This window comes from Protomyctophum parallelum, assembly GCF_964188405.1.
Source record: "Protomyctophum parallelum genome assembly, chromosome: 2".
Taxonomy (NCBI): domain Eukaryota; kingdom Metazoa; phylum Chordata; class Actinopteri; order Myctophiformes; family Myctophidae; genus Protomyctophum; species Protomyctophum parallelum.
The window spans coordinates 58,410,252-58,422,644 of record NC_139699.1 but is presented as its reverse complement, the minus strand read 5'-3'; the positions used below and the strand labels follow the sequence as shown (position 1 = coordinate 58,422,644).

The following is a 12,393-nucleotide window of genomic DNA, read 5'->3' as shown; positions in this document are numbered from 1 at the left end:
ATAACTGTAAGAAGAACATTATGTGCACTATGATCTAAAATACTTATTTATTGCAATGTATAAATGAAAACATGTCTGTCTGTCTGTCTTTCACAGATGAGTAACCACAGCTCTGACCTTGAGGATGAAATGTGAGGATGAAATGAGAGAAGAGATGAATTGAGTGCCACTCATGGAGGAAGAGAGAAACAGTCCCTGCACTGATCCAACATACATCCGTATCCGCAGCTCTACTCCCTGCCACACTGTTTATATACCACAATGTCGTAGCCTAGGCTGTTAGCACAATATTTTACACATTTTACAGCTTTTATTTATCTTATTCTTGACATATTGTTTCCTCTACCCTTGCTCTTTGCAATCTATTGGATGGATTATCTATCCGATAAAGGTTCAGCCCAGTGGGGAAGACAATTGCACACTCATTCGCAATACTAGACAGACAGCAATTATATCTGACGGCTAAAACAGATTCAAATATATAATATTGCGTCGTTATGGCATTGCCTGTCATTTTCACGACAGAACACTTGCTACTAGTGGTTGTGGTTATGCTATTTCCCTGGAAAGAGATGTGTGAGCTATGCAAGGTCTATTTAATCTGATTGGAAATCATAAGGAAACTGGAAAAGTATTAACATAATATGGGCTTTGACTGACTCAGAATATTGCCATTTTGAAACAAAGGTCAATGATGGGAATCTTGTGTAGAGAGATGGTGAATACAAAATGACTGGTGTTCATAAAAAGCTATTGTAATTAAATACCTGTTACTTTTTAAGAGAGTTTTCCAATGATGACAGGGTATTTCAGAATCTACTAGTTTTCTTTTCAAATGTATTTGGGACCCGTCTCACAGATGTGACAGTCATGTCCTCGTCATTCAGTAGTGAAGTAACTTATTTTACGTGTGCGTGTGAGTGTGTATAGCGGCCTATTCTTATGTTGTGTCCCTGACCTTGGACAGCTCAGAAAGATATTACACACTTTATCATCTTCTGCTTTGATATGAAGTCTTCTTTTTGCCAATGCGCTTTCCTTGTCTCTTCCACTATGTTCTGGTACTTTAAGCAGGGGAAATGTCGAGGTCAAAGTGTTATATTGTGTATTATTGTAAACTTTCCTGTAACTGGTCAGCTGTATGGTTTTTACCTTGCATTTTGTTTTGGTGTTTTCTTTTTTTTAAGATACTGTTTTTTTTATTACAATTGTATTGGTGTACTTTTGGTTTGCATTAACAACAAAAGTTAAATGGAAGCACTGAATGTCAATGTAGTAAAAGTATTTTCATAATGACTACAAATGCCTGTGGAGTGTTCTTTGCAGTATATCGACAGAGAGAGATATGTAGTGTTCAGTGTCAATTCCTGGCTGAACAATGAGGTCAGAGGCTGTCGACAGAATGTCCCACGTACGTCACTGCAAAACAGAGTTGACTCTCATCCATGAAGAGATAGAATATACTGTGTGGCCGACAATCGCCTGCAATGTTTGCAGTGTCCCGTGCTGACAGTCGAGCATAGTTTCGCAGTAGTCAGCCATAATGTGGACCATTTACCCGAAAGAGAGAAAGAGAGCTGGGTTCTCCATTCACATTATCATCCATACTGGTGCAAATGACCTGAGAACACAAAGTGGCCATGCAAGTTTGTCAAGGAGTGATGTAATATGTGGAGCCTCCTCCACATTACTACCCAGCCAGAGAGTATGCAATCGATGAAGTCAAATGTTTACTTGCCACTAGGCACCCGATCTCACCCTGCACCAGCACAGCCTGTATAACCATGTTGTGTCCTGAATGCAACAGTCCGCACCATTGCAAAGAATCTGAAGGACTCCAAACATGACCACGGCGGACACACCAAGCAATGCCAGGGAGCACATCCTACTGGAGAAACGGAGAGATGCCAGACCCACCCAGACCAACATCAACCTGCTAAAACCATGAGAACACCCTGCTACACCCAGAAGACACACCCGGCTGCAGCCATGGCAGCCGTTTGTGACACATAGACCAACCATGGGTATTAGGATTTTTTTATCGGCCATGCACCTGGAAGGCAGGAGACTTCAATAGACCACTTTGCAAACAGTTATATGCTACAGTACTCAGGATGAGCTACTGTACTTTCAGACTCAAAAAGATAATTAATTACTTAGGGCTGAATGGAAAGTAACTGACATTTGTGAAGTTACTATGCATCCGACCATAAGCTTAACATAACATAATGCATGTTAATTATTTCATATTCAATTCCCCATTGGTTGAATTTGTATTTGAGGCTAGTATGTACAGTATGGCCTTTTATTATACAGTTATATTGTATGGGAAAACAGTTGCAATGTAAATGTGCCATAATAATTAGAAACAACTGCTGAAACCTTGTGCTTCTCTCACTGACAGATTATGTCCCAGAGGTTACAGAATGTTATAGCCTGTAGAGGTCATTGCCACAGCAGTCAAATGTGCTGTACTAAATAAGTCAACAACATAATGAAAGAAAAGTAGCTGCTAAATTACTTTGGTATATATTACATTATCAGCTGAAAGAATCTCTGTCTCAATACAGTTTCGAGTTATTTTGTTAATTCATTGAGTATTGCCTATATTAAAAAATGGAATGGTTGATAAAGGGGTGACTTGCACAACTATACTGTTTGCACAACAACAAAACAGATAAGCAAAGTCCCTTCCATTTCATGTGGCACAGCAGATGACCCAAGACCCTGTGAAAGGACAGTGAGGAAAATCTGAAACTAGTTTGAGTTTTAATCATTTGTGCACATGAGTGTTCAAAGGCTGCAACGTTTAAAGAGTCACATTCTGGCAGAGAATAAGGTAAGCATGGAAAAATGTAACCATATATGCTGGGCAGATATCTAGTCTAGGCCGATATAATTAATTGCTGTTATGGCCGATAACCGATATTACCGATATGATAGCATTCTGTAAAAATGTATAATAATTTTGTCCATTCTGATAAATACATGTAACAGCATATCTGCATTGGAGGCTTAGGCAATAAGTCAGATTTAACTGTAATTCCTTTTTATTTAATATTGTGAGCTTGTAGATCTGTTGAAGAGCTGTTACTTTGGGCTTGTTTATCTGTAAAGACAGACCGATTAATCAGCCCGATTAATTAATCGGTCTGATTGATTAATCGAACCGATGCCGATTAATCTAAAAACAACTAGAATCGGATTAAACTCCCATCACTAATACAGTCCTTCTGCTACATAATCTTTGTGTAGTGTGTAGGCAAATTGACCCATTCTGACCGGGCACCCATTTTGGTGTTGGCATCATGTTATGCTTTACCTATTGAAAAATAGCAGATCTACAAGCTCATATCGCGCCACCGAGTGGCGCGATACGAGCTTGTAGGTCTGCTATTTTTGAAAAATCGAAGAGCGACTGACATTTCTAGAATCTGATCTCAGGTCAGAATGGGTTAATCAGACCAGTGTGTGTCCAGTGGAAACCTCGTATGAATCTGATCTCAGGTCAGAATGGGTTAAGGCTGCTTGCTTGTGTGAAAGCAGAGTAAAGCAGAGAGAGGAATGTTGAGTGGTATTAGATTCAAATGTAGCCTACATCAATATAATATAACCTTAAGTGATATACAGTACTTAATTGTATGAGGAATAGCAAAAATAGCGGATCTACAGTGTGTGTGTGTGTGTGTGTGTGTGTGTGTGCGTGTGTGTGTGTGTGTGTGTCCGTGCATGTGTGTGCGTGCGTGCGTGGCCTACTGTGGTCTTGGTTCCTTATAATTAATTGCATGATAATAAAGCAGATCATTTTACAGTTTCAGCCTAGCTGTGGCATTTTTGTAGAAGATAACAAGTTCCGGTACCCTCTAGGTCAGTGGTTCCCAAACTTATTCATGTCAAGGACCCCCAAATTGACACTAATTAGCCTGCGGAACCTCTTTTTGAAAAGATATGCCAGGGACCCCAATAAGAGAAGATCTTGACGGCTCTTCAGTGATTCTCAACCCGTTTATAATTCAAGGACCCCCAGTTTGACATGTATTAGTCTACAGACCCCCATTTAATGGCATTTGCCGCACTCGTGGGACCCCCAATTTATATTGTAAAATCTATGTTATTTTAACTCTGACAGTGTATACAAATGGAACCAAATGGACCCGTTCCATTTGTACACTCTCTGAGTTACAGACCCATAACCATTTGGTTCCAAACTATCATTTAGCTGGGGACCCCCTGGAACTCCCCCATGCAGGTACCCCACTTTGGGAACCACTGCTCTAGGTTATCTTTTATATTACTTTAATGCATGCTCTGGTGGCTCCCATTAATTGTTGATTTCTAGACTATGGAAATAGCAGTGCCAGGTAGTCCTCTCACCACCCATGTCTTGAACACTGGAATGGGGATCCCAGGGTCCAACATGGGCCTGAGCCTTCATCAACTAGACCCAACCAATGCAGTCTGGAATCTGATCACAAAAGGGTAACACATGAGAAGAACACCACATGTGTATGTGTAATATATATATTATCATGCTCAGAGTTAATTTGTACTTGAAAATTGACACGTTTACCACTCTTTATTGTTATTATAATTATTATCATAGGGCAACTAATGCTGATGGACGTTGCCCAGGAATTATCACGAGAGAAAGGTTCACGACTGGTGTGTACAAGATGCGCTTTGAGACTGGTCAGTACTGGGAGAGTCTCGGAGAGACCGGTTTCTATCCCTACGTGGAGGTGAGCAAATTATGGTTCAGCTTGTTATTTTGACACATAAACATTTTTTTCATTGACTTATATAATTCTTCAGTCCTCCGAGATTTGATTTCAAACTGAATTCATGATGGTGCAGCTTCTGTTGGTTGTGCAAAAGATTGTACCGTACTCTTCTGTGTGCACAAAGGACATCAAATCCATGTATATTTGCTCACAGGTTTTCTCCTCCTGTTGCAGGTTGTCTTCACCATAACTGACCCCAGTCAGAAGTTCCATGTTCCTCTGCTGCTCAGTCGTTTCTCATACAGTACATATAGAGGGAGCTAATGACCTTACAGCAGTGGTTCCCGAACTTTTTCATGCCAAGGACCCCCAAATTGACACTAATTAAATGGGACCCCCATTTGAAAAGATATGCCAGAGGCCCCCATAAGAGAAGATGTTTACGGCTCTAGCAGTGATTCTCAACCCGTTTAATTTCAAGGATCCCCCAGTTTGACATGCATTAGTCTACGGACCCCCATTTAATGGCATTTCTATCTCTGGGACCTCCAATTTATATTGTAAAATCAATGTTATTTTAACCTATCTCTGAGTTACAGACCCATAAGGGTCTAGTTGGTTCCTAAATATCATTTAGCTCATGGGGACCCCCTGGAACTCCCTCAAGTACCCATGGGGGTCCCCGGACCACACTTTGGGAACCACTGGTATAGACTACAGATTAAGTTAAAGATCAAGTGTGATGTCATGTTATAGCCTAATTAATACATTGAATATCAGAGTGCAATTAGTACAATTAGTACAATTTATACTTACTTTACTTAATTATCTTCATGCTAGCTGGCACATAAGGTATTCAGTACAATTAATTTATAGTTATGTCATAAGGAATTATGAACATTGCTTCTGTTCTGAGTAGTCCAACCACAAAGAAGAAGAAATGACAACAATGATACATGAACAGCATAATAATATTTGCATGAACATTGACGATAATCCAGGCCCAGCAGGACATAAATCTGCTGGAAAAGGCCCTTAATTGTCCTTGGGTGTTCTTGTTATGTTTATGTATTAATTTGTAATAAATAACATGATTCACCTTTTGTAGTGATTTATTATTATTTATTCTAATCTGTAGAATAGTCTAGATTCAGAATATTTCCATATAGTAAGCTTTTGACTTGAAGTCACTTTTAACAAAGGTCCCCTTTGCATCTTGACTTGAATTTAAACTTAAAAGTGTAACCACTAATAATGAGAACAATGCATGTGATCTAAGCTCTGTGCTCGACTGCTTTAAACTAGACATTTTCTCTGACGTTGATTGCACTTCCTGGCTGCCTGAACAGAGACACTGGGGCCTGTAGACTAGAGCAGAAACGTGACACAACAAAGTGACAGTTCAGTTTTGGAGCATTCTCTACAGTCATGGCAGACGACGAATTGGCCGCAATTAGACAGCAAAGAATGGCTGAACTGCAGGCAAAACACGGGGTAAGAACGAGCACGTATAGCAGCACCACGACATGATCTATTTAGCTCATATTCCCTGTAGCGTTAGCCTAGTTAGCTAAAGTGTTAGCCAACCCAACAACATGCATCTGACTAGCCTCTGTCTAGACTTGTCTACACATTTAACATGATGCTGTGCCCTTATATGTAGCGTTTATTTATGTTTCATGTGGGTTATTATTATCATTATCCAAACAAACTGATCGGACTCCAGATGTTGCGAGATTTGCGACCTTTTCACATGCCTTTTTGAACGAACGTGATTTGTGCAAAGTGATATACAGACTTTGAATCCTCCGTGTCTTTGTTTTGACGGTTTCCAAGTGCTTGAGTTGTCATGAATGAAAGAAGGGAGAAAACTTAAGGGACAGCCAGGGTCTGGTCTCTGGTGTCTAAGAGCAACGTAGCTCTGGTCCATAGCCTTCTACTGCTTCTACGATTCTGCCCTGCGCAGTAAATGCAAAATTACTAATTAGAGCTATGGATCAGAGCTAAGAGCAACGCTCAGTCACCACTAAACATAGCCATGGTTCATGACTCTCGTATTCATACGAGAGTCATGAAGTAACTGCATCCTGTTTTTGGCGCTCGCTGCATTTACAAAATTTCCGTATATATAAACACTCGGAATTCAAATATAAAGTACTCACAATTTGTCCCACGGGTGTTAGTTAGTTGCTGCTCCAGCGATTATAATTTCTGCATCCCGCGTTGTTTAAAGGTATATTCAGTGATTTCACTTAATTCAAATATCACTTATTTTTTTGTTTTGTTGTGATAATCCTCTCTACTAGAGTGTGCTGACCATATAAGGAGTTCCTCCCTGTCCCCAGTTAACCCCTGGGGGTTTCGTTTTTGGCTCTGTATCCTGATTGGATGAAAGGCTTAGGTCCCAGCCAAAATCGTTTTTGGCTGTGGGACCCAGCCTTTCGTCCAATCAGGATAGAGAGTCAAAAACGAAACCTAAGGTTTTTGGCCCCCAGGGGTTAACTGGGGACAGGGAGGAACTCCTTATATGGTCAGCACACTCTATAGTAGAGAGGATTATCACAACAAAACAAAAAAATAAGTGATATTTGAATTAAGTGAAATCACTGAATATACCTTTAATAAAAAGCATTTTTATCCGAGCTGTTATTTTGCCATTGGCTTTCAACTACGCGCCCCTATCGGTCGGGAGGAGGGTGGCACTCGGTGTGTTCGATATAGGTACGCTGACCGCCCTGCCAATACAGACTAATAGGTGAGTGCGCTCCCGGTGTGCAACTGTGGATTTCCCAAACGAACCCCGTTTGAAAAAAGTAGCCGGGGCGCTCAGTTAAAAAAGCTTTTTATTAAACAACGCAGGATTCTTGGGGTGACGATTCGATTCAAAAACGATCTTTTCGATTTTTCCGATTCTCTATTCAAAAAAGTTTTTTTTCCGATTCTAAAGCAGTTTATTTTTATTAAAAACAATTAAATAGAATTTTAGCATGATCTACTCCAGTCTTCTGGCATGAAAGCAGAGTACATTTAGTAAAAAGCTTGTATAATTGTAAAGGTTTTATCAACTGAATGATTTAAACACACAAAGGTTAAATCCAAGAGTAAGAATTTGAACCAGTACAAAAGTTACAAAATCTCTTCTCACTCAATACCAGAACAATACATTAGTATTAAAACAGGTGTAAAATAAATACAATTGGCAGGCTTAGCTTAGCTGGTAGTAAATGCACTATGCAGAAACCCAGGCCATAATGCATTGCATGCACAGGTAGTACCTGTGCATGTTTTTATTTTTTTTATTTTGCACAAATGTACCTGTCAGGTACAGGTACATTTGTGCAAAAAAAAAAAATAGATTTTTGGAAAATGAGAATCGATTCTGAATCGGACGGCATTAGAATCGCGATTCTAACTCGAATCGATTTTTTTTACAGCCCTAATTACTTTAGACAATATATACTACAGTGCTTATAGCCAATATCATCAACCATTTAAAACACAATGGCCAGTCTTTAAATATGTTATACCTTCATTTGCTGCCCGTACAAGTGACATGAAAGTTGATAAATACATATGTTTTGCTGAATATGAGTTTGTATTTACAACTTTTAAACCTGTTAAACTATATGAATTGTCTTTCAAGCAAACAAACTTAAACGTTGATTTAGACTTTTTGTTTTGGTACTGTTGAGTTTGTAAAATTCTGTGGAAGTCTGGTGACAATCAAATTCAGCTCAAGACTGTGTATTGTTTGATAATTGCTCAACAGATTTAATTTGGCCTTTGTGCGATTGCCAGAGCATCACTGTATGGTCTGCTGGTTTATCCCTTCATTGTTAGGCTATATGTACCATGTTTAGTGGTTCTGAAAAATGTGAAGAACCAAGATTTGTGTTACAAATGTTCACACCTTTTCTAGGTTGTAAATGGTGCATTTATATAGCACTTTCCATAGATTGTGTGTCTCTCACACACACACACACACACACACACACACACACACACACACACACACACACACAGTTCATACACCGATGGCAGAGGAAACAATGCAAGGCACCAACCTGCCCATCAAATTCGGAAGCAATCAGAGGTTCAGTGTCTTGCTCAAGCACACTTCGACACTAACTCTGGGGGAGCCCAGTTTTAAACTGGGAACCTCACTGTTCCCATCCTGTCGCTCTACCGGCCACTCTACCCCCGAGTCTCTGCCACACTGTGGTTGTACTGATTTGGATACTATATTGAGGGACCCCTGGAACCCCCTCAAGGTCCCCTGGGGGTCCCCGGACCTCACTTTGAGAACCACTGTAATAGATGAATACAAGATTATAATAGAGGCCTGACATTCCCTATCCTTTCAGGATCCCGGAATAAATGACCAACAAGGACAACAAGAGAATAAACAGAGGTAATCCTATGCATTTGTGCTCCACTAAGTTTTCATTTTGCCCACTACAATTGTTCTCAAACCAAGGTCATTGAATGTTGTGATTTATTTCTTGATTTAATTATTTTCTTTTTCACAGAGAATCAGAGATGAGAAACTCTATATTGGCTCAAGTTCTCGACCAGTTTGCCCGTGCCAGATGTAAGTGCCTCTCGTTATTTTTGACAGGGTGCAAAGATTTACCTGTACCCGTTATACACTCCACTGGTTAAAATAAAAATCACACCCGTGTGAAGTGAGGGGCGCTTTATCATAATACATCATCTCATTCTGGCCAATCACAATTTGCGTCCTCACTTTTGTCTTCTGGACTGATATATAGATATCTAATCACTGGCGCCGCTACACATAAATCCTCACTGTTCATTTAACTCAGTGGGTCCATTTGGCGTTCAGGGTTAAACCGGACGTGATGATATATAATCCGCTTCTATTTTCAGTGAACAACCTTGCTTTGGTGAAGCCAGATAAAGCCAAAGCAGTGGAGAACTATCTTATACAAATGGCTCGTTATGGACAGCTGGGAGGGAAGGTGAGAGTATGGCCTGTTACTGTCATTTTATATTTCATTGCATGTTTTAACTATATTTTATTGTAAATGTTATGTCAATTTCTGCATTCACTCCCATGTCAGATTTCAGAGACAGGCCTGATTGAGATCCTTGAAAAAGTCAGTCAGCAAACAGACAAACAGACAACTGTCAAAGTAAGTCATCTATCTAGAAATGCACCAAGTCTCTGTGTGTACGTCTGTAAGCCATGTAACTCCAGAACCGCTCGCCCCACCGACTTCAAATGTCTCTGGGCATGCCTGACAAAGAACTCCATATATGGGCATAAAAGGGACACAGACATAACTGGGTGGGGCATTCATTTGCAACTTGCATCGTTCCATTTAGGCCGCTCTGGTATTATTAAAGCATACTACTTCATACAGAAGCTGACTATTCAGTTTGTTTGTCTTTTCTTGTTAATTATATCATTTTATTTGACAAAATGTACTTTTCAGTTCAACAGACGGAAGGTGATGGATTCGGATGAAGAAGAAGATGATTACTGACACTCTAAAGCCAGTCCTGGAGTGAGCCAAGCTGTTTTAACAGCGTGATTTGAGGATGAGGATATGTTTTACTGGGACTCTGTTCATAGAGAGAATTGTTTGACTGGTGGATTTCTCGTAGTTGAGTCCTGGGGTGCCACATCAGGTTTTGTGTGGTTCTGGAATCTACATCATTCTGGTAGTCAGAATTGATGTGCATGACATAGTGCAGTCTTTGACATTTGCAGTCTCATACAATAAAGGACCCATAACCATGCCTTTCACTTGCACTTGCCGCAATTTGCAACTCTAGATTTGTTTTATAATGGGATGAATCTAGAGTTGCAATACCCTCCATTGACTCTCCATTCATCCAATTTGCTTTTGTGATCTGCTTGTATTAAACAACGTTAAACTCGCCAACATTGCAGCTGTAGGCCAAGCTTGAATTACCCTCTTTCAATCTGCCAAGCTTTTGTTTCATAAAAATCCACCGTAGACATGTTATGACCTACTTACTGTCAAGAAATTCTGTGCAGGTGATTATTTTTCTAAGTGTTGGAGTTTAGAAGCGCTCGTCAGAAGTCACTGAACGGCCCTGTGTACCACCTGTTTCCAATTTGCACATAATGCAGGAGGCAGCAGTGCCATCCGTTAATAAAAACGAGTGCTTCCAACCTCCAACACACAAAGAATCACCTGCACAGAATTTCTTGTCAGAAAGTAGGTCATAACATGTCTACGGTGGACTTTTATGAAACAAACGCTTTGCAGAATGTAAGGACAATTCAAGCTTTCCCTATAGCTGCACTATTGGTTTAATGCGGGGTATTGCAACTCTAGATTCATCCCATTTTAAAAACATCTAGAGTTGCAAATTGAGGCTACACTTGCACATGTGTTGCACCTCAATGCTGATGGACCATTCATCATTTTCCTTTTAAAGTTTGATCCTTATAAGCGGTTGTTGAGTTCTCTTCATTTTCCACCATGTTTGACTCAAACACAAGAAGCTGGAGAAATTGCAAAGCAGAGTGCTGTGGATGCATTTTTTATCTAGGCTCTTTTGTGAATGCTGTATAATACATGATGTGCTATTCAGTGTTTGAATAACGTTAACTTTGGTTATAGCACTTTGATATTTACTTTTTTTTTTTTTCACTGGCATGTTACTTACAAGTTTACAGAAAAATAAAAAGCCTTAAATTAAAATGCTTATTTTTTACACTGAAGTAGGCCTATCTGTTACTTTAACCACACAAACCCTAGTGTCCCTATTCTGGGGCAAATGTTCTGTGAATACTGTATAGGGTTTAAGTGGTTTAAGTATTTTAAGAGTGAGTGATCCCTCTTCAAATGTGTTTGTTTTCCTTTATTCATGTTTTTATAGGTAGACTATGAAGGTAAGAAAATAGTCAATCTTGCTCTAAGTGCAGGAGGTTGTTGCTTATTTCTAATTTGATATCACGACTTGAGTTAGAATTAGTCTACTGGATAAATATCTTGCACTTAACTGTCCAAAAAAGTAATAAAGGTTGAGTTGCCAAAGATGTTGTCTACACCAAATTACAAAAATAAATGAATGGCATAAATCACAGAGGAGACCTAATTTATCATCTACTAGACAGCGTGGGGCTGTCATGTGGATTGATTGACATTCGTTACTTCACAGTATGCAAAATGGGTACATTTTAAACAGGTTGATTTCGTCGACTAAAACTACGACGAAAAATGTTCGACTACCTTTTTCCACTGAGGAAAACTAAATAAAAACTAAGCTATGATGACAAACTAAGACTAAATATACTGACAATTTCGTCAACAAATAAAAACTAGACTAAAATGTTAGGGACTATTAGTGGATAAGAGATCCAGCATAAGTCATTTTACACTTTGTTGCATGCTGAAAATAGCTGATCTACAAGCTCACATTGTGCCGCACGTGAGCTTGTAGATCAGCTATTTTATAAGTGTAAAATTACGACATCGAGGCCCGCAAAAATACATTTTAGTCGACTAAATCAACTAGATTTACTCTACTAAAATGTAATGATATTTAGTCGACTAAAACTAGACTAAAACCAAGTGACTAAAATGTGACTACAACTAAATGAAAACTACAGTATTTAAAAGACTGACTAAAACTAAAATCTAAATTTTCTGCCAAAAATAATTTCAGACGA

The 12,393-nt window shown here is 39.3% G+C and overlaps 3 protein-coding genes across 3 annotated transcripts in view; all 3 read left to right on the top strand.

Moving 5' to 3' along the window:
- Nucleotides 1-1,297, top strand: part of LOC310878728 (heterogeneous nuclear ribonucleoprotein C-like) — a 53,433-nt gene extending 52,136 nt beyond the window's left edge. Inside the window, exon 7 of the mRNA XM_083793105.1 lies at nucleotides 97-1,297. Within this exon, the coding sequence (XP_083649231.1) occupies nucleotides 97-135 (39 nt within the window). The 3' untranslated portion in view covers nucleotides 136-1,297. The remainder of the gene's footprint in view (nucleotides 1-96) is intronic.
- Nucleotides 1,298-2,785: 1,488 nt separating this feature from the next.
- On the top strand, nucleotides 2,786-5,045 carry uraha (urate (5-hydroxyiso-) hydrolase a; the record flags this gene model as incomplete). The annotated part of the gene is made up of 4 exons (XM_083759382.1): nucleotides 2,786-2,839; nucleotides 4,340-4,479; nucleotides 4,604-4,739; nucleotides 4,956-5,045. The coding sequence occupies 4 exons, from the start codon at nucleotides 2,786-2,788 to the stop codon at nucleotides 5,043-5,045; spliced, it is 420 nt and encodes a 139-aa protein (XP_083615508.1).
- Nucleotides 5,046-6,067: 1,022 nt separating this feature from the next.
- pdcd5 (programmed cell death 5) lies at nucleotides 6,068-12,068 on the top strand. Its single transcript, XM_083759999.1, has 6 exons — nucleotides 6,068-6,215; nucleotides 9,086-9,132; nucleotides 9,251-9,312; nucleotides 9,612-9,703; nucleotides 9,806-9,877; nucleotides 10,181-12,068. The coding sequence occupies exons 1-6, from the start codon at nucleotides 6,150-6,152 to the stop codon at nucleotides 10,229-10,231; spliced, it is 390 nt and encodes a 129-aa protein (XP_083616125.1). The 5' UTR covers nucleotides 6,068-6,149; the 3' UTR covers nucleotides 10,232-12,068.
- The last annotated feature ends 325 nt before the right edge of the window (nucleotides 12,069-12,393 follow it).